General features: G+C 49.3%; 1 protein-coding gene across 1 annotated transcript in view; it reads right to left on the bottom strand.

Moving 5' to 3' along the window:
• Positions 1–13,467, bottom strand: part of VAX2 (ventral anterior homeobox 2) — a 31,977-nt gene extending 18,510 nt beyond the window's left edge. The window contains exon 1 of the mRNA XM_003922853.3: positions 13,174–13,467. Within this exon, the coding sequence (XP_003922902.2) occupies positions 13,174–13,408 (235 nt within the window). The 5' untranslated portion in view covers positions 13,409–13,467. The remainder of the gene's footprint in view (positions 1–13,173) is intronic.
• Positions 13,468–17,834: the final 4,367 nt, after the last annotated feature.

A 17,834-nucleotide genomic window follows, 5' to 3' on the forward strand; every position in this document is an offset into this window, starting at 1 on the left:
GCTGCTCTGCTCAAAGCACCAAAAATTTGAAAGCATTCTCAATGTTTTCCACAAGAGAAACCAACTGAACAAATTGTGGTACATTCATATTATAAAGTACCATGTAACAATTGAAAAGAATGAGGCAATAAACTATATGAACAGACATTAAGTGCAAGAAAGTAATTTAAAGAAGAAAATGTGGTTTAATCTCATTTATGTATATTAAAACAGCTGAATATATTCAATCATTAACATGTATTTAATAAGCACCTATGTGCCAAATACTATTCCAGAGCCTGGGGATACAGAAATGAGCAAAAGAGAAAAGTACCTGGTCCCATTAACCTTGTACTGAGGAGAGAGACAGATAATAAACGTAAAGTAATTTATTTATTTATTTATTTTGAGACAGAGTCTCCCTCTGCTGCCCAGGCTGCAGTGCAGTGGCATGATCTCGGCTCAACAGCACCTTCTGCCTCCCAGGTTCAAGCAATTCTCCTGCCTCAGCCTCCCAAGTAGCTGGGATTACAGGCACGTGCCACCATGCCTGCTAATTTTTGTATTTTTAATAGAGACAGGATTTCATGATGTTGGCCAGGTTGATCTCAAGTGGCTCAAGTGATCCATTTGCCTCAGCATCCCAAAGTGCTGGGATTACAGGTGTGAGCCACTGCACCCGGCCTTCAAGAAATTTATTTTTAACAAAAAATAAATTTCAAAAATATGTAAGCAATCCATATTTCTGTGGGAAATAATATGACAAAGTAAGGGGATATTACTGTTCCTCCCCTAAATAACAAAGCCCAACAACCAGAGAGTGTGTGTGTTGCAGTATCCTTTCTCTCTGCTGTGATGGTCCTGGAAGCAGGAGTGAAGAAGCTGCATTAGCCTGGGTTTCTGAGAACCAAGATGAGCCTCTGTCCATTTGCAATGGACTTACCATGTGAGTGATAAACGCACTTGTGTTTTGTAACCTTCTAAAATTTGGGGTTGTCTCTGCAGCATAATATAGCCTATCTTACTAAAGTAGCCCCCTTTTTAAAATTGCTCCTTTTCTAGGAGGAGTTTGGGGGAAGCATCAAGAAAGAGGAACAGCTTTCATTCCAGGGATTCCTTGCAGGTAGGCACTTGTTAGGATGAAATGGAATGAGTCCAGCATTTTGCTGCCCCTCAAGTTTTCTCAAAGAGGGGTGAGTTCTGGGGGTGTATGAGAGGGTGAATTCTGCCCAAAGAGCCTTTGCTTGGGAGAGGTGATGACCCTAGCCTGATAATAGCTTCTGCTTCTGACCTCCAGGACCACATATCACGCCCTGCTGGCACCTCTCCCAAGAGACTCCCCACCTCCAAAACCCTATCTCACTTTCTTTCCTACCTGGCCCCAGGTAGTCTCTTGGCAAGATCCTTCCTGGCCCCACCTACAAATATAATGGGATTACTCCAAAAATTCCTTATGGAAAATTTATTCTCAAGTTTATTGGAAACATTGAAAATGGAAGAATAGGCCAGGCATGGTGGCCCACACCTGTAATCCCAGCACTTTGGGAGGCCAAGGCAGGCAGATCATGAGGTCAGGAGATCAAGACCATCCTGGCTAACACAGTGAAACCTTGTCTCTGCTAAAAAAATAAATAAATAAAAAATAAAAAATTGGTGGGGGCATGGTGGCACATGCCTGTAGTCCCAGCTACTCGGGAGGCTGAGGCAGAAGAATCACTTAAACCTGGGAGATGGAGGTTCGGTGAGCTAAAATAGCACCATGGCACTCCAGCCTGGGCAACAAGAGTGAAATGCCATCCCCTTCCCCGCAAAAGAAATAAAAATAAAAGAAGAAAGAAAGAGAAAAGCAAAAGAAAGAATAGTCAATAAAAAAATGTTAAATAATAGGAGTGAATACTAGTATTACCACACAGCAAATATGTTACAAATCTACAGCAACTAAAGTGGTATGATGCTGGCACAAGAATTATGAAGTGAACCCCTGCGTCTATATGGATCTGGTATGTTATGAAGACAATATTTCAAATTAGTTGGAGGAAAGACAGGGTTATTAGAGACATGGCTTTTGGAAAATTAGTTAATTATTTGGAACAAATTCATTTCTCTCACACTGTGTGCAAAAATAAACACAAATTTAAATGTAAAAAAAGCTCTAAAATTAATTGAAGAACAAATATAAAAGAACTTTTTTTCTTTGTTGAGACAGAGTCTTGCCGTGTTGCCCACCTGGAATGTGGTGGTGTGATCTCAGCTCACTGCAACCTCCGCCTCCCAGGTTCAAGTGATTTTCCTGCTTTGGCCTTCCAAGTAGGCTGGCACTACAGGTGCCCACCACCACGCCCTGCTAATTTTTTTGGTATTTTTAGTAGAGATGGGGTTTCACTATATTGGCCAGGCTGGTCTTGAACTTCTGATCTTGTGATCCACCTGCCTCGGTCTCCCAAAGTGTTGGGATTACAGGCATGAGCCACTGCACCCAGCCCAAAAGAACTTTTTAAAAAAGAAAATAAATGACATATCTGAGTAAAATAAACGCTTCTGTAGGGTAAGAGACAGTTAAAACACAAATAAAGATTGGGAGAAAAATATTCATAATGAATGCTTAACAGAGTCCTAATGTCTCTGATATACACACAGCCTCTATAAACCAATGAGTAAAATCAAGCAGTCCAAAGGGAAACTGAACAAATTATTCTGAGAAGAAACATGTGGTTAATAAATATGAAAAAATACTCGAGCTAGAAGAATCAGAGAAATGAAAGTTACAACAGCAATGAGATATCTTGGGTTTTTTGTTTTGTTTTGTTTTTTAAGATGCCGTATTTTAGCTATCAGACTGGGAAAATTGTGCTGACAAGGGTAAGCAGAATTAGGTTCTCTCAAGCTCTGTTAATAAAAACATAAATTGATATAATGTATGGTTTTGAAGAGAAATAATGCCTAGCTAAATTTAAAATGCACAGTTCCTTTTTCCTAGAATTTTTATGGTGCTTTCTATCACAGGGAAATATTGGCATACTTGATAAAGACAGATTCACTGTTTGCAGCATAGTTTGTAAGAGGAAAACAAGAGAAAAAGCTGAATGTTTATCAACAGGAAAATTGACGATAAAATCACAGTCTAGTAATCACTTTGGCTATATGTAGACATTAACAAGAATGAGATGCATCACCTGGATGAATGATCATTATATAATACCAAGTGAAATGGCAAGTGTGCATAAACTCATTTTTATATTTAAAAAAAACAGTAAAACTAAACTCTTTCTGTGTGTGTGTCTGTGTTTTTGTAACCACGTAGGAACAAGTCTGGCAAAATAAGCATCACTCTTCTCTTGCCTCCAAGGAGTGGAAACTGGTCAGGGAGGAAAGATTCTACTCATTTTTGTGTCTTTCTTTATTATTTATTTTGCTGCAAAGACTAGGTTATAAAAATTTTTGGTAACAAAAATTTTAATAAGGTTGTGCATGTATATTAATATTTTAAACACTGGATGAAGCTTTTTCTAACTAGAAGTTAGAATCTAGAAGCCCAAAAAGGAACAACCATTAAATGTGATTACAGTTTAAATTTCAGTTTAGAAAAAAACAAAATCCTACAAAGAAAAAAAAATTTTTTTTAATGACCTGGGAGTTGTTTGTAACATATGTCACAGAAAAAAGGCTCATTTCCTTACTATATAAATGGTACTTACAAAGACAAGAAAACAATAAATTATCCAATAGGGAAATAGCTAAATATATGAATAATTCACAGAAGAGAAATTTAAAAGAAGAATAACTACATAAAAATATGCTTAATCTCACTAGTAATTTAAAATACTAATAAAATGAGCTGTTTTTTCAGTTGAAAAGATTTTACTCTAAAAAATTAAGTATATCCTGAGTTGGGAGGATGTAGAGAAATGGTACTTATTATATAAGATTGCTAGTAGTATAAATCAGCATAAGATTTTTTGGTATAAAATTGGAAAATACCTATCATAACTTTAAATGTATCTCCTTGGATTTTGAAAGCTTTCTTCTAGGAATTTATCCTGCAATTATATTGATACCATGTATATGTAAAATAATTCTTGTTATTTTAAACATTTTATTATGACAAATTTCAAACATTTACAAAATTAGGGAGAGCAGTATAATGAGCTCTGATATACCCATCCCCCCAATTTCAACTATTAGAAACTCAGGAACAATTTTATTTCTTCTACATTGCCCTAATTGTTAGCAAATTCTAGAAGTCATAACATTTCACTTATTAGTATTCCAACATGTATCTCTAAAAAAAAGGAAACTCTTTTTAAAAAGTCACCTACAATACTATTATCACAATAAAAATGGACAATTATTCCTTAATATAATAAGGTATTCCCCTGGTTTTACACTTTGCAAATTGTGGCATAAATAGGATTTGAAAAAAAACCATTTGTTCAAGGGAGCACTCATTCTATGGTATAAATGAGGTGTTTCCTGATAAAAAGAATAATTAAAAATAAAGCAAACCATTTGTTCAAATTAGGATACAAAGGTGTTCACTACAGCATTTTTTGTGATAATGAAAAAGTATAACCAACCTAAATATCCATCAATAAAGGACCAGTTAAATAAGTTGTATGATATCTACATAGTGGAATCCCACACAGTGGTTAAAAATAATGACGGAGTTCTAGAAAGAAAGATTTCCACAAATATTCTTTACCCTACTTGTGAGCTAAGACAAATTTTTTAAATTAAAAAAAAAAAAGCAATTGCAAAAAAAAAAAAATCTCATTTTTGTAATATGTAACCTACATATTTATATTTTTCTATTGTTAGGTAAAGTTTAGAAAGTAAATCTTAGAAGTAGAAGTATATTACATGGGGGAAATGAGAAACTTAAATTTTACATGACACAGCAAAACAACATAGATTGCTTTTGTGATTAAAAAAATATTTTACGAGAGGTGCAGGTGGGAGGATTGCTTGAGGCCAGGAGTTTGAGAATCCCTCAATATAGTGAAACCCTGTCTCTACTAAAAAAAAAAAAAAAAAAAAAAATTTAAAGCCAGTCCAGCATGGTGAGGAGTGCCTGTAGTCCAGAGGCAGGAGAACTGCTTCAGCTCAAGAGTTCAAGGTTATAGTGCACTATTGTTGAGCCACTGCACTCCAGCCTGGGCGACAGAGAGAGCCCTAATCTCTAAAAAATAAAATATAATGACATAATCAAAATAAAAGATATTTTGTACTTCTGAAAACAAAAGACATCCTTTTAAATTAAAGGATAAATTGTAAACTTTAAAGTGTTGCAATGCGTTTTGAAAGCAATACATAGAGTTTCTACAAACCAATAAGGAAACCGGATATTTGCAAATTAAACTGGTTAAAAGAAATGAACAAATAGATAGAAGAAATGCAACTAGCTAATAAATATGAAGACTGACAAAGAAGAAATGATATAAAACATCCAATGTGGGGACAGGGCCAAGGGGTGGGCATAAATTACTGAACTTTTCTTGCAGAATAATTTGATAATATTTATCGAGATATAAAATGTGAACTGTGCTGGCAAATTTTGAAGGAACAAGCACTTTCAGGCATTGTCTAAATCGCTACCATCTTAAGGAGGGCAATTTGACATTATCTTTCAAATTTCAAACACAGATACCCTTTGACCCACTGACCCACTTTAAGGAGCTTCTCTGACAGATACACTCACACATGTGGAAATGACCAAGAAACAAGTTTATTTATTGCAGGATTACACATAGTAGCAACAGATAAGAAAATAACCAAATGTCCACAAATAGGGTACTGGTTATATGACATACATTATGATCCACCCAGTCCATTTAAATGGAATATTATGCATCTATAAAAAACAAACAAAAAGTTATTTGCATCCCAAGCTATATTGGAAGAAAACAATTATATAGCTGCACTGATTTCCATAAGCATAAACATTATCTGGAAGGACATACTAGAAAGTCTTTGAGCCAGGTGGGAAGTGGGTGGTGGGGAAAGGGATAGGAGAGGTTTTTCACCGGATACTTTTAAAAAACTGCAGTGGCTTCCACCTGTAATCCCAGCTATGTGGGCTTTTGAGTCCAGTTTGAACCCATAAAATAGTGGGACCCCCATCTCCTGATGTCTGAAAAAAAGATGTTTTGATGAATTAGTTACCGATTTTACAATTATCTATTACAGTAAATGAAATATATTTAAATTGTGTGTAAGTCTTTTGAAACAGCAATTGCACTGCTAGAAACTTATCCCACAGAAACACTCAAAGGTCAAGAAGACCCCTGCCTTAGGAGCTTACTTACAGTGTTTATATTAAAGAAAAACAACCCCAAATTCCCTCCAGTCGTTAGGGAAATTAGGCTTTCCCCAACCAAAGGAATACTTAACTTTGCAGTCAAGAGACCGCAAGAACTAATTCAGCAGAAAAGATGATCACTGCAGATTAAATTTTTTGGAATGGTAAATTGCAAAACAGCCTATGAAATATTTATTTATTCGTATAGGAGCGTGGAAAAATCGCCTGGAAGGACTCACCCAGAATTGAAAACGATTGCTATTTCTGGGATCCTTCTCCGCTTCCGGTTTCTAAAAAAATCGAGCTCGTATTACTTTTTGTATTTAAATCCTCTGTTTGCCTGTCTGCATTGCAAGTGTGGCCCTGCTGTGCCTCGCAGGGTGTCCTTTGCCCCGCCCTGGCTCCCGCAGCTCCGCGGGTGGACGCGGTGGGCTGCCGAGTAGTAGGGAATGGACCGCGGGATGGGCGCTCTGAAAGTCAGTCTTCAGCAGAACGCTGAAGAAGCCGCGGCTTCAACTGCTCGGCTATTTTTGGCTCCAGCCGTGGGCTGCAGCCGTGTGAGCTGGGAAGGGCAGGGGCACAGATCTATCCAGTTATTTCTGTCAACTCTCTGGCTGCCTTTGCCCGTGGAACCTCACACCCGGCAGCCTCCGAAAGCAGGAGACTCGCGGTTGATCTTAGGAGCGGCCCAGCTCTTCCCAGGACCTCCGCGCCAGCCTGGGCCAGGCGGTAAGCGGCCACATATATGAGTGTTTTCAGGTTTTGTATTCAGTGCTTACCAAAGCTGCGGATTACACAAACAAAATTCCAAAACTATGGCGTTGTCAATTCGTGTTTTACCCATTATTCTATGTAAGATAATCTTAGAACGCACACTTTCTTCCGGGAGAAGGAGTTGGCCGCCTGGTACCTACAGAAATATGCGATGCTGATGAATTTTGTCTCGTTTAGGTTATTCGCGAAGTATTTATTGAATGCCTACTGTGCGCTAAAAACATCCGGGGAGATTGCCTGGATTTGGTGGGCACAGCGACCACCTCCAACATGCGCCTGGTGTCTAGGGAACCGGGCTCCGGGCACCCGCTCCCCTGGACCTGAGCACGGAAGTCTCTACCCTGCTGCTCCTGGCCTGGCTGCGGGAGCTGGGCAGGAACAGCACACATCCCTGGGAAGCTTCGTGCAGGCAGCTTCAGCCAGAATCAGTCTGGCACACAGTAGGTAAGCAGTAATGTTTGTGGAATAAGTTAAAGAACAAAAAGGCGGAGTGGCTCAGTCCTTTGATCCAGCACTTTGGGAGGCTGAGGAGGGAGGATCACTTGAGCCCAGGGGTTCAAGGTTACGGTGAACTCTGATTGCACCCTAGCACTGGAGCCTGGGTGACAGAGCAACCACTCTATTTAAAAAGAAAAAAAGAACAACAACAAAAGGACAGAAGATGTCAAGGCCGTGTGTGTGTGTGTGTGTGTGTGTGTGTGTGTGTGTGTGTTGGGGGGGGAGTCGAGGAGGGCCCTGAGCCTTTACAAGCCCCCAGGGGTATGACCTTACAGCACACCCCTCTGGTCCTGCACTCACCCTAACTTTCCGGGTCCATTCACCCTGGCTCTGCAGGCCATATCCAAGCCTGGGGCTGCTACCTGTTTCTGCTGTGCTGGATGTCCCCAGGCAGCATCCGCCAGCAGGAGAACCCAGGACACTGAAACCCCCAACTGCCTTCCGGGGTGAGTGGGGTTGGGGGTGTGAGGGATAAACTGGGCTCCTGGACCTGTCTGGCCCCAGGGATTGGTGGGCAGGCCTGCTGAGCCTTGGTGTCCTCTACTAGAGCATCTTGAACTGGGGTACAGAATCTGGGGATGCACAGCCAGGTAACTGGCTACTTGCTCTTCAAGGGTAGTCAGGTCTAGCATTATTTGTGATTTTATATTAAGCAAAGTGCAAATAGGCAAAATACATATGCTCCATCTCCCACCATTAAAAAAGAAATCAAAGAAATGTAGCCAACAAGAAGGGAGCCTGGGGCCAAGAGGGAGTTGGATAAATGGCACCCAGTCCAGTGTGATGCATAGACACCCTCTCTCCTTACAGGTGGTGCACAAAAGAAGACTTGAGCCTGGTGGCTTTGACTGGCTGCGAGTGAACGCCACTACTATCTCCCATCCCTGAAGGGCCGTCCCTGAAGATGTGGGTGTGGGTGAATGCAGTGCCGGTTCCACGGGTTCCTGGGTCTATCAGACCAGGTGGGGAACAGAAATCGCCTGAGGAGGGAAGGAGCCATCTAATCTTCCTGAACGGCTCCCTGAAAATGAAAACTGGGTGCACAACACACACCAACAAGATGATTTTTCGGATTGCTGGTCTACTTCAGTGTGTGTGTGTGTGTGTGTGTGTGTGTGTGTGTGTGTGTGTCGAGGCGGGGGGGAGGGGTAGGTATAGAAGGGGTGAAACAAAAGAAGACCCAAATGAGAGGGCCCAGCATAGGCCCAGTATGGAAATGTGGGTCTCTTGCCGGAAAGAAAAAGGGAAAAATAATGTAGAGCAACCCCAAGAAAACAAAAAAGAAACCCTCCACAAATGCTAAAACCAAAAAATAAAAACAAATATAAAAATCTCAAAGTGCAGTTCCTTGCATGAGCCATTTACACCTTTCCACGTCTGCCTGGGGCTAGTCCTGGGTTATCAGGCCTATTAACAGTCTCAGATATTGAGACTAAAGTCCTGTGGTCCTTGCTAAAGGCCTGCTCAGCAGGGCCAGGCCTGTGGCCCGGGCGGATGTCTCCAAGCCCAGTGGCTGCTGGAAATCTAAACAGGGAGCAGCGGCCGGCCGGTGATGAGCCTGGATGCGGCTGCTGGAGGTGAGGCGTCTGTCCCTGCAGTAACCTCCCAGCCGATCCCCAAAGCTGCGGCGACTTGCATGGCTTCTTCGGACGCGTCTCTGGGAGTGAGTGCCCCGGTGGCTGCACGCCATTGTGCTGCGTGTACGTGTTCGGACTTGAGTGTTTCCGGAGTTTGGGTCCCGGCTGCCCACGGAGTCTCCGAGGGGCTGGACTCAGCAATCCCATCCATCCCACGGCGGTAATCACCCAGCGCAAGCCAGAGGCCTGGGCTTCACGATCCCCTTACTGCCCCCAGCCATCCGCACATCCATCCAGCTCCCGGTCGAAAGTGTTTTTGGTGCTGGTGGTGGGGTTGCCGCGAGTCACTTCTCCAAGGAATCCTGCAGTCATCTCGTCCTTCCGATCCCAGACAAAGGGATTCAGAGGGTTTCGAATGGGGTTTGAGGACCCGCAGGGGTGGCTCGTAGTCTGGAGAGGCTGCTTTGGGTGAGCAGGAGCCGACGCCACGCATTGTCTGTAAAAGTTGCCGTGTTGGGTGACGCTGGTGGACAGACTTTCACGGATCTATCAAAATCGGTCGTTAAATTCGCATCCGGAGTGATTTCGGAAAAGGGTGCGTTTGAGTGTGCGGTGCGGGCGTGGATCAGGCGGTTGTAGGGAGTCTGGGGTCAGAGTTGTCCACCTCTTCTGCCTGCCGGGATCCCAGTTCCACCGAAAAAGCTGGTGCTCGGCCATTGCCCTGTGCTGTTTGAGCCACGGCTTAGAGGCGGCCTGTTCCTTTGGTTGCTTCCTGCCTGCCTTTGGCCAGCGTTTTCCAATATAAAACGAAAGGATTCCCCTTTCCCCGCCCTCACTGGTCAAGGGACTGTGCACTCCGAGGTGTGTAGCCGCCTTCCCAGGCCGTAGGATCCGAATGGGAGGCTCTCTGTGTCCGCGGTGCGATGTGCCGGGTATCTGTTGTGCGCCGGGTCTATCATCTCTGCAGCTCAGTCTGTGCGCTTGTGTGATATGAAGGAGACTTCGTTTTGAGTCAGAGGACTCTTCAGGTTTGGCCTCCCTGGGTCCCACCAAGGAGATTGGGGAGGATCGCACTGTGTGGTCTGCAGGGTGGTGCCGATTTTCCTTTACCATCAGTGGGTTCTTGACCTCTAGGTGCTCACCTCCCAGTACAGCCCAGGCCCTGGGCCCAGAGCCAGAAGGAGGGGGGACGGGATGACTTGGGAGAGGCCTCGGACAAGAAAGGTCCACTGCCCCACCCATCAAAAGTGGTTCGTGGGTCATCTCAGAGCTACACCTTTCCTTCTGTCAACAAATATATATGGAGATCCTGCTGGGTGTTTGCAGTTTTACAGACATCATCTCTGATTCTTGACAAGGTAAGGACTATGGGTCCTTTTGTAAGATGAGGAAACAAGCAAAGAGAAACAAAGAAACTGGTTCAGGTTTAAAGGGCTGTAAGACCAGTAATCTAAATCAACTTTGCCTAACTCAAGCGCTCCCCCTACTTCTTCAACAAACCTGCCTTCCTATGGTATGCCCTTGGGCAGAGGAGTGCAGAATTTAAGGAGGCAGAGAGGACCCAGAAGGGGTGAGGCCTCCCCAAGAAAGGGGAAGCTCTGGGGTGGTTCCAACCCAGCATCAACACAGGACTGCAAAGGCAAATGCCTCCCTTTGACCTTTTAGTGGTTTCCTTCCAAGGTACTTTGGGAGGATGGATTCTCAGAGGTCAAGGGCAAAATGTATTGAGGGCCCTATAGATGAAAGGGATGTTCATTCAGGGGCCAAGGCAGTTCAGATTTTCCTTCACCAGTGCCAGGCCTGTTTCATTGATCAGAGCCCTGAGCCATGGCGGGACTGCCAGTGACACAGGTGACCCCGGCTAGGAGAGATTAGTGGTAAATCACATCCTGAGCGTTTCAGGCCCATAATAACCTCCTCATCATTAAATGGGGAAGGGCAGAGGGATTTATAAAAGCCCCTTTTGTCTTTCATTTCTGTTAGGTGTGTAAATATATCCTCTATGCTTTATATTAGTATTTCTATTATATTTTACTAATGCAATGGCATCTCTGTGTGTGCCCATACATTTATAAAAGTACACCCCCTGAAGATGCACACCGGCTGTCTCACATCCAGTGCAAGCCCATCTCTGCCTGGCTGTGAATTGCTTCCAGCTTGGGTGGCCTCACCTCACAGGGTGAAAGGTCACTTTTGAATTACACCTTCTATGAGTTTACTCCTGAAGCCTATTTAATTAACATCTGTACACAAAATTTATTTGCTCTACATAGAGGGTTAGTAGAGTAGAGAGGGTGTTAGGTGGGCACAGAACTCACAATTGTCCTGGTAGAAGAAAATGCCCACCCATAGGTGGGCTTCAAGGTAATAAGTGTCAGAGGCAGGGACTTTAGATCTTCCCCTGGGAATGTGGGATTGGGGGACTGATTTCTCTGGTGGTGCTACAGATTCCTTTAATGGAACCAAAAGGGCTGCTTATGCCTTGCACTCAGGACACCTCACAGTCTAAAGACTAAAATCGGATTTAATCCCTGGTGCCCAACAGGTTCACACACCTGCTGGAATTCCTGATGGTATAACTGCCTTGACTCAAGCGTCAGCTATGAGTGGCAGTGAGCACCCACTGTCCCAGTGACAGCTGGCACCAGGAATGTTTCCCAGAGCTAGGGACCCTGCCTCTGTGTTCAAGGCAGTCATCAGTCACCTTCATACTGGGCTGCATGAATGCTTTATCCTCTCCCTGTCTCCAGTCCCCAGAGCCACCCACACCCAGCGCCGCAGAGAGGTCGTGCCCAACTGGCCCAGGGTGTCCCAGTCAGCTTGAAGGTACCCGAGCTCAGATCAAACAGAATCCCGTCGCTAGAACGACCCAGGGCCAGCTTCTAGCTTGTTCCCTTTCCCCAGGTGGAGGTCAAAGAAATCAGCTCGGGCCGGTGGCCTCCAGAGGCCCGGCGACTCTCCCGAGCAGCGCGCGTGTGAAGAGAGGCTAGAAAGAGGCAGGAGAAGGAAGCCGCGGCGAGGGAGCCCAGGAAGGAGCCTGGGGGAGCCATTACCGCCAGTGGCCTCTTCTGGCGCTGGGTCTTTCGGTCCTGGGGCTTCGGGATGGGGGAGGCAACAGACTTCAGGCTTGGCCGGGGACTGGGGTAGGGCTGAGGGCAAGAACCCGGGGACCCCTTTCTCCTCCCATCTCGCCTAGCGAGGCCCAGATCGAGGGAAAGAGGAGCCCTCGGCATTGCGAGAGGCTGGCGCTGGGGGCCTGGGGGGCCTCGGCCTCGCGGCAAGGAGGCCGGACAGAGCTGGGAATCCGCCGCAGTCCAGATCGAGGCACTTGCAGGAAGAAGGTGCTGGGAAGGCGCGTTCGGCTGAGAGGAATGGCGGGGAAAGGAGAGAGGAGGACAAGGGCCGGGGGAGAAAGGGGAGGACGTGAAAAGCCAGGCCTCGGGAAGGCGGCGCCGAGAGCCAGCTGGGCCCAGTTGCCGCGAGGAAGTGGGAACCGAGAGAGTGAAGCACAGCGGGCTAGCGCCGCGCACGCCACTCTCCGCGACCCGCGTGGTTTTCCCCGGGCACTGGTCCCGATTGCCGGGGTTGGGAAACGAGGCTGTGCTGGAGGCGAGGAAGCAACGCGACCACCGTGAAGAGCCGGGGCCTTTTCCTCCCGCGGTTGCCGACGCTGCTCCCTCTACGTCCTGTCCCCGCGGAGCGCGCGTGACGCTTTTCTCCGCACTTGCCTTGAGGGTCACGGGACGGAGACCAGGCTCTCAGCAACCCGCGCTCGGTTTCTGCGGTCCGGGGTGGGCCTAGGGCGGTAGGGAACTGGCCAGAGAGGCGGAGAAACGGGGACCGCTTCGGTCCCATTCGCTGCTTTGTCCCCTGCCCTCAGCTCAATGTCCAGCACACAATAGACGCTCAAAATAATATTTGCTGAATGAATGACTGGGTGAGGAATGAATGAATATATGAATTGGGAGGTGTCAGCTGCAGGAAGGTCGGGGGCCCCTGTATGGGTAGGGTTAGGGTCCAGTGGAGCAGGGCCGCCGGCTGTCCCCTTACCTCGCACCAGGATGCGGCGGCAGTGGTCTGCCTCGCCGGGCCCGGGCTGTCCGTCGCTGTCCGCGCCGCTCTCCCTGGAGCCGGTGGGACTGGAGGCCGAGGTCCTGGCCACCTCGGTTGGGCTGCGGCCACCGCCATCAGCTCGCAAGTCCTCCTCTCCGCCGCGCCCACCGCTGCCACCAGACTCCGCCCGACGCGCGGGGCCCCGGTCGCGCTCGGCGCCCCCATCGCCCATGCCGACCGCCACTGCCAACCCAGCTTTGGCGGAGCCAGCCTAGGCTGGCCCTCAGCGCCGCTCCCCGCCCCTCGCGCCCCTCGCGCCCCTCGCGCCCCCGCCCGACTCCTCCTCAGGCCCCACCCCCGGCCGCTGCTCCTCCCCTCTCCGCTGATTGGGCGGGAGTCAGGGTTCCAGGACTCCCAGTCGCGCCGGGGCTCCGCGCTCCGGGGAGAGAGGGAGGGGGAGGGGAGCGTTGGCCCCACTCCACCCCTAGTCTAACCCCGCTCCCAGCCCGGCAGAGGGAGACTGAGGCGGCCCTGAGGAACGCCCTACACCCTCTCCTAAAGTTGATCAACCTCTCCTCCCTTTCCACCATTCTCCTAGCCTACTTACCTCCCCATTCCCTCCGTTCCCAGAGAAGCGCAGCCGCTGCGCTCCGGCCGGTCACGCAGGATCAATAACCAAAGTGCGCAAAGAAGGCGACCTCGGCGAGACCTACCAGAGAACAGGAGGTTGGCCTTGCTCGGGCGCTTGGCGGGGTGGGGTCGGCGGGGGTGCTGGAGGCGGGGGCGCAGGCCTGGGTTCAGTGCGCCAACCTCTTACATTTATACCCACACCCACACTCACGTACGAGGCCCGGAGGACTGTCTACCCCGGCCCTCAAGGAAGAGCAAGGGCGAGAGTAGGAGAATGAGGCTAGGAAGGTGAGGCAAGGAGACCGACTCATCCGCATCTCCCGGGGAGAGTGAACCAGCGCACTGGCACACAGCCGAGTGCAGGCGAGAGGCTCTTGAGTGAGGCTGAGACCCTGGTAGACCGCAAAGTCCTGGATTTCCCGCAGGTCTGAGGCCGTCACGGGGGACCGCACCATGAGACAGGGATAGTAGGTGGGGATTTTCTTGTTTCCCTCCGCGGAGCTTCCCCCGAGCTCTGTAGCTGTCCCGGGTTCCGCCTTCTCCGAGGCTGCAGAGAGGTAAAGGGCGGAGGTGAGCACAGCTAGAAGGGAAGCAGGGTCAGGCTGTGAGGAGTTGAGCAACTGGGGTCCCGGGGCGCAGCCCTCCAAAGCGTGCGAATCCCCAGGTTTTACCGGAGAGGCCAGCGCTCACCCGAGTCTAGCGTTTCTCTCAACCGCCCCAGGAGGGGCCGGGCCCAGATTTCCCTTTCTTTGACTCAGAAGGGGAACTTGACGAAACATTGGGAGCGGAGGTGTGTGTGCAAATGTGTGCACGCGCAACAAGGCCTGTGACTCTTCCCCTAAAGCACTACAATCTCAGACTTTCCTTCGTTTTTCTGACCTGCTGACGTGCGCAGGGTGCTTGGGTCTGTCCAAGAATCTGGTTAAGGGTGTCTGCGAGAGCGGGCGTAGCTGTACAGGTGAAAGTAGCTGTAGCATGGCTCAGTCTCTCTGGTGCAGTCTCCATGAACCCTGCGAGTGGGAAAGCAGGTATATGAGTGTGTGCGTGTGTCAGTGCCAGTGTGTCCAGTGTGCACGTGAATGCTTGGGTGTTTCCGATGCAAGATGTTCCCGGCAGAAGGTGAGGTTGGGAAGGATACACCAATTACTTAATTGAATGATTAATAGCTATTCCACTTAGGATGTGGGACCTAGGAAAAGGGAAGGGTATAAAGGGCAGGTCGGGAGGTCTTGCTGGTAATACAAACGGAAAGAAGGGAAGGGAGGAAAGAAGGGAGGGCGGGAGGAAGGAAGGAGGGAGGGAGGAAGGGAAGGAAGGAAGGAAGGAAAGAAGAAAGGAAGGAAAGAAGGAAAGATCGAAGGAAGGAAGGGAAGGAGGGAGGGAAATGCAGCCACAAAGTGATTTGGGTGGGTGGCGGGAAAGGTGGGATTGAGGCCAAGGCTTAAGTCAGGGGTGTTCAGAGGGAGAGCAGGTAGGTGTTGAGAGTCAGTGGTCCTGGGGCTCTAGGAGTGTGTAGGTATATAGGAGGGAGGGGTGAGAAAGGTTTATAGAGTTTCAGGTTTATAGAGTTCCAGTGGAACCCAGCTGGGCTGAAGGAATCCATGTTGCCTGTGTGCGGTGAGCTCTCCACACTGTTCCTCTTGGCCTGGTGCTTGGAGTGGCAGCGAACTCCTTAGTGACCGCCATGCAGTTCAGACCCTCTCTCTCCCCACCTGCCAAGCTCCCCAAAAGACTTGTTCCTCACCCAACCACCACCTCTACTCCGCACTTCAGTTTTTTGTCTCTCTGGCTCTCTCAAGTTTATTTTTATTACTCGAATAAGATGCATCTAGTATACAAAAATTATAAAAAGAAATGTAAGCAAACATTCAGCTTGGCTGGACACTGCACCCCTACCCCCAGCTTTAGCGGTTCCACTTGCTGCAGGCCTCAGTTTCTGTGCAGACAAAAATGGAAAAACAGCACCTGCTGTACCGTGCCAGCCTTTGTTTGTTGTCATCGTTTTAATTTTTCATTTCGCAAATGGCATCTTTCCATGCCAGTCTCAGTTCCGGAGTCCTCTTCCAGGGCCCAGGGATGAGCTTCTGGGCGTGGGCACACTCCTGAGAGAGGTCGGAGGCCTCCCACAGAGTCCTTCGGAGCCAAGGCCCTGGAGGTTCTGGCAGCTCTCCCTTCCCTGTCCGCTCCAAGGAGCCCGCAGAGCAGCGCGGTGAGCGTTGTCAGGCTCCAAGCCATCTGGGTGTTCCAGTCTTCTTTCTTCTGCACCCGTTTTTCTTCCTTTCTCACATTCTCTCTTGGAGGTATACGTTCGGCCTCCCTCAGGAATCCTCGCTCTCTCTTCTGGCCAGGCTTGGGCAGTGGGACCCCAGCTCCAGTGCACCTGCGTGTGGGGATGGGGTGAGGAAGTCAGGGCTTCTGTGCACAGAGGTGCGGGTGTGTGTATGGAGGAGGAGTGGAGAGGACTGGGTCTCCTCACCAAGCCCTTTACTAACTCAGTCAGACCCCTTTCTGGCCAAGCTGGGAGCCTGGGCAGCCGCAGGAACACAGGTTCTTGAACCCTAGGCTCGCTGGCACAAAGGACGCGCCTTGTGCAGGAGCCACTAGGCTCCTACCGGCGTCCTCCCCTTCCTAGAGACAGAGGACCTCCTGCCTCGCTACGGCCTGGCCCGCGGGTCCTTGGTGAGGAAGGCTGGGCACACCTGTTCCGGGGTACAGACAAGTGGTGAGGGCGTACTGGGAGATGTAGGGGGTCAGTACCGGCCCTTCAGAATATGTGCGTGGGTTGGGGAACAAAGCGTGAGTACGTAGGGTCTCTGCCTGGCTCTAGAGGAACCCTCCTGCCCAGTGCAAGACGGACAGACGCAGAGCTAAAGGCGTGGTGAGTCCGCCTGACGCGAATTCCCTGGGAACGGGGATTCCTCTTTCGGGGCTGGGTCCTGGGCCTGCTGCTTTCCCTTTCACTGCCAGTATCCACCAGCGGCCTCACTGGGATCCCAACCCGCCGAGACCCCAGGGGCCCAGAGAATTCTTCCGACTCTTTACTTCGTCTCTGTTTTGGTAAGACGATTGGGAAACTGAACCGAGGGGAGTTGGAAGGGGGATGCCAGACGGTGGGGGGAGGGCAGTGGTGGTGCAGGTCTTCCATTCTAAGTGGCAGGAATGGGGAGATCAACGCAGGGCGGGCCACTCCCTCTCCAAGCTCCCCTTCGAGGCCCTTTAGACCTGGGATTCCCTGGGGTTTCTCCAAAGCCCGGCTGGAATCCGGGAAAGAGGCCATCCTCTCTGGCGTCAGCCTTGCTCAGCATCCTCCGCCACCCTCCAATTCCTGCCGCCTTTTCAGGGCGTGGGACGGTTCCTGTCATTCCCGGGGACCCCTCCCGCCCAGCCCCATCCACCTTCTCGACTTCTCAGAGGGAGGGCCAGACCTCCTGAGCCTCCGTGGCGCTGAGAAGTGGATCCCGGGTGCCTGTGGATAAATACACTCCCTGTCCTCTTCCCGCAACACCGCGACCCGCCTTGTCTAGGATCGGTACTGTGAGGCTTGTGCTGGGTGCTAGGCTAGCGAAAGGAATTGTGTGGGCGGGTGGAATTCGTAGGCCTGGTTCCCCCAGGTACTCCCCAGTACCTCTCTGCGGAGCCGGTCTTTCCTTCACTGCCAGCCCTCGTGCAGCTCTAGCGGAGCCTTCAGCATCAGGCTCAGGTGCTCAGAACCTGTGTCCAGCGTTCTTTCTTCTTCCGTATCCCTCGAGATGCTCTGGCCGGTGCAGCAGGCCGGCTCTCCCGGCCTAGACCCTGGACCCTACTCAGCCTGCTGCTTCGGGTGCACTTCCCTCTAGCTGAGGCTGGGGCCTGGACTCTTTCCCGCGGTGCTCGCAGGTGTGGGGTGCCTTCCGGGGCTCCTCCTGCTTCTTTCCTGCCCTCCCCTGGGACCCCTCTGCCTCTATCACCCCATCACCTCTCCCAGCTAGCGCATCTCCCCTGCCATTTCAGGCCCAGAGCACAGACGCTCAGGCAGCCTGGATTCCTCT

Source organism: Saimiri boliviensis, chromosome 1 (genome assembly GCF_048565385.1).
Source record: "Saimiri boliviensis isolate mSaiBol1 chromosome 1, mSaiBol1.pri, whole genome shotgun sequence".
Lineage (NCBI taxonomy): Eukaryota > Metazoa > Chordata > Mammalia > Primates > Cebidae > Saimiri > Saimiri boliviensis.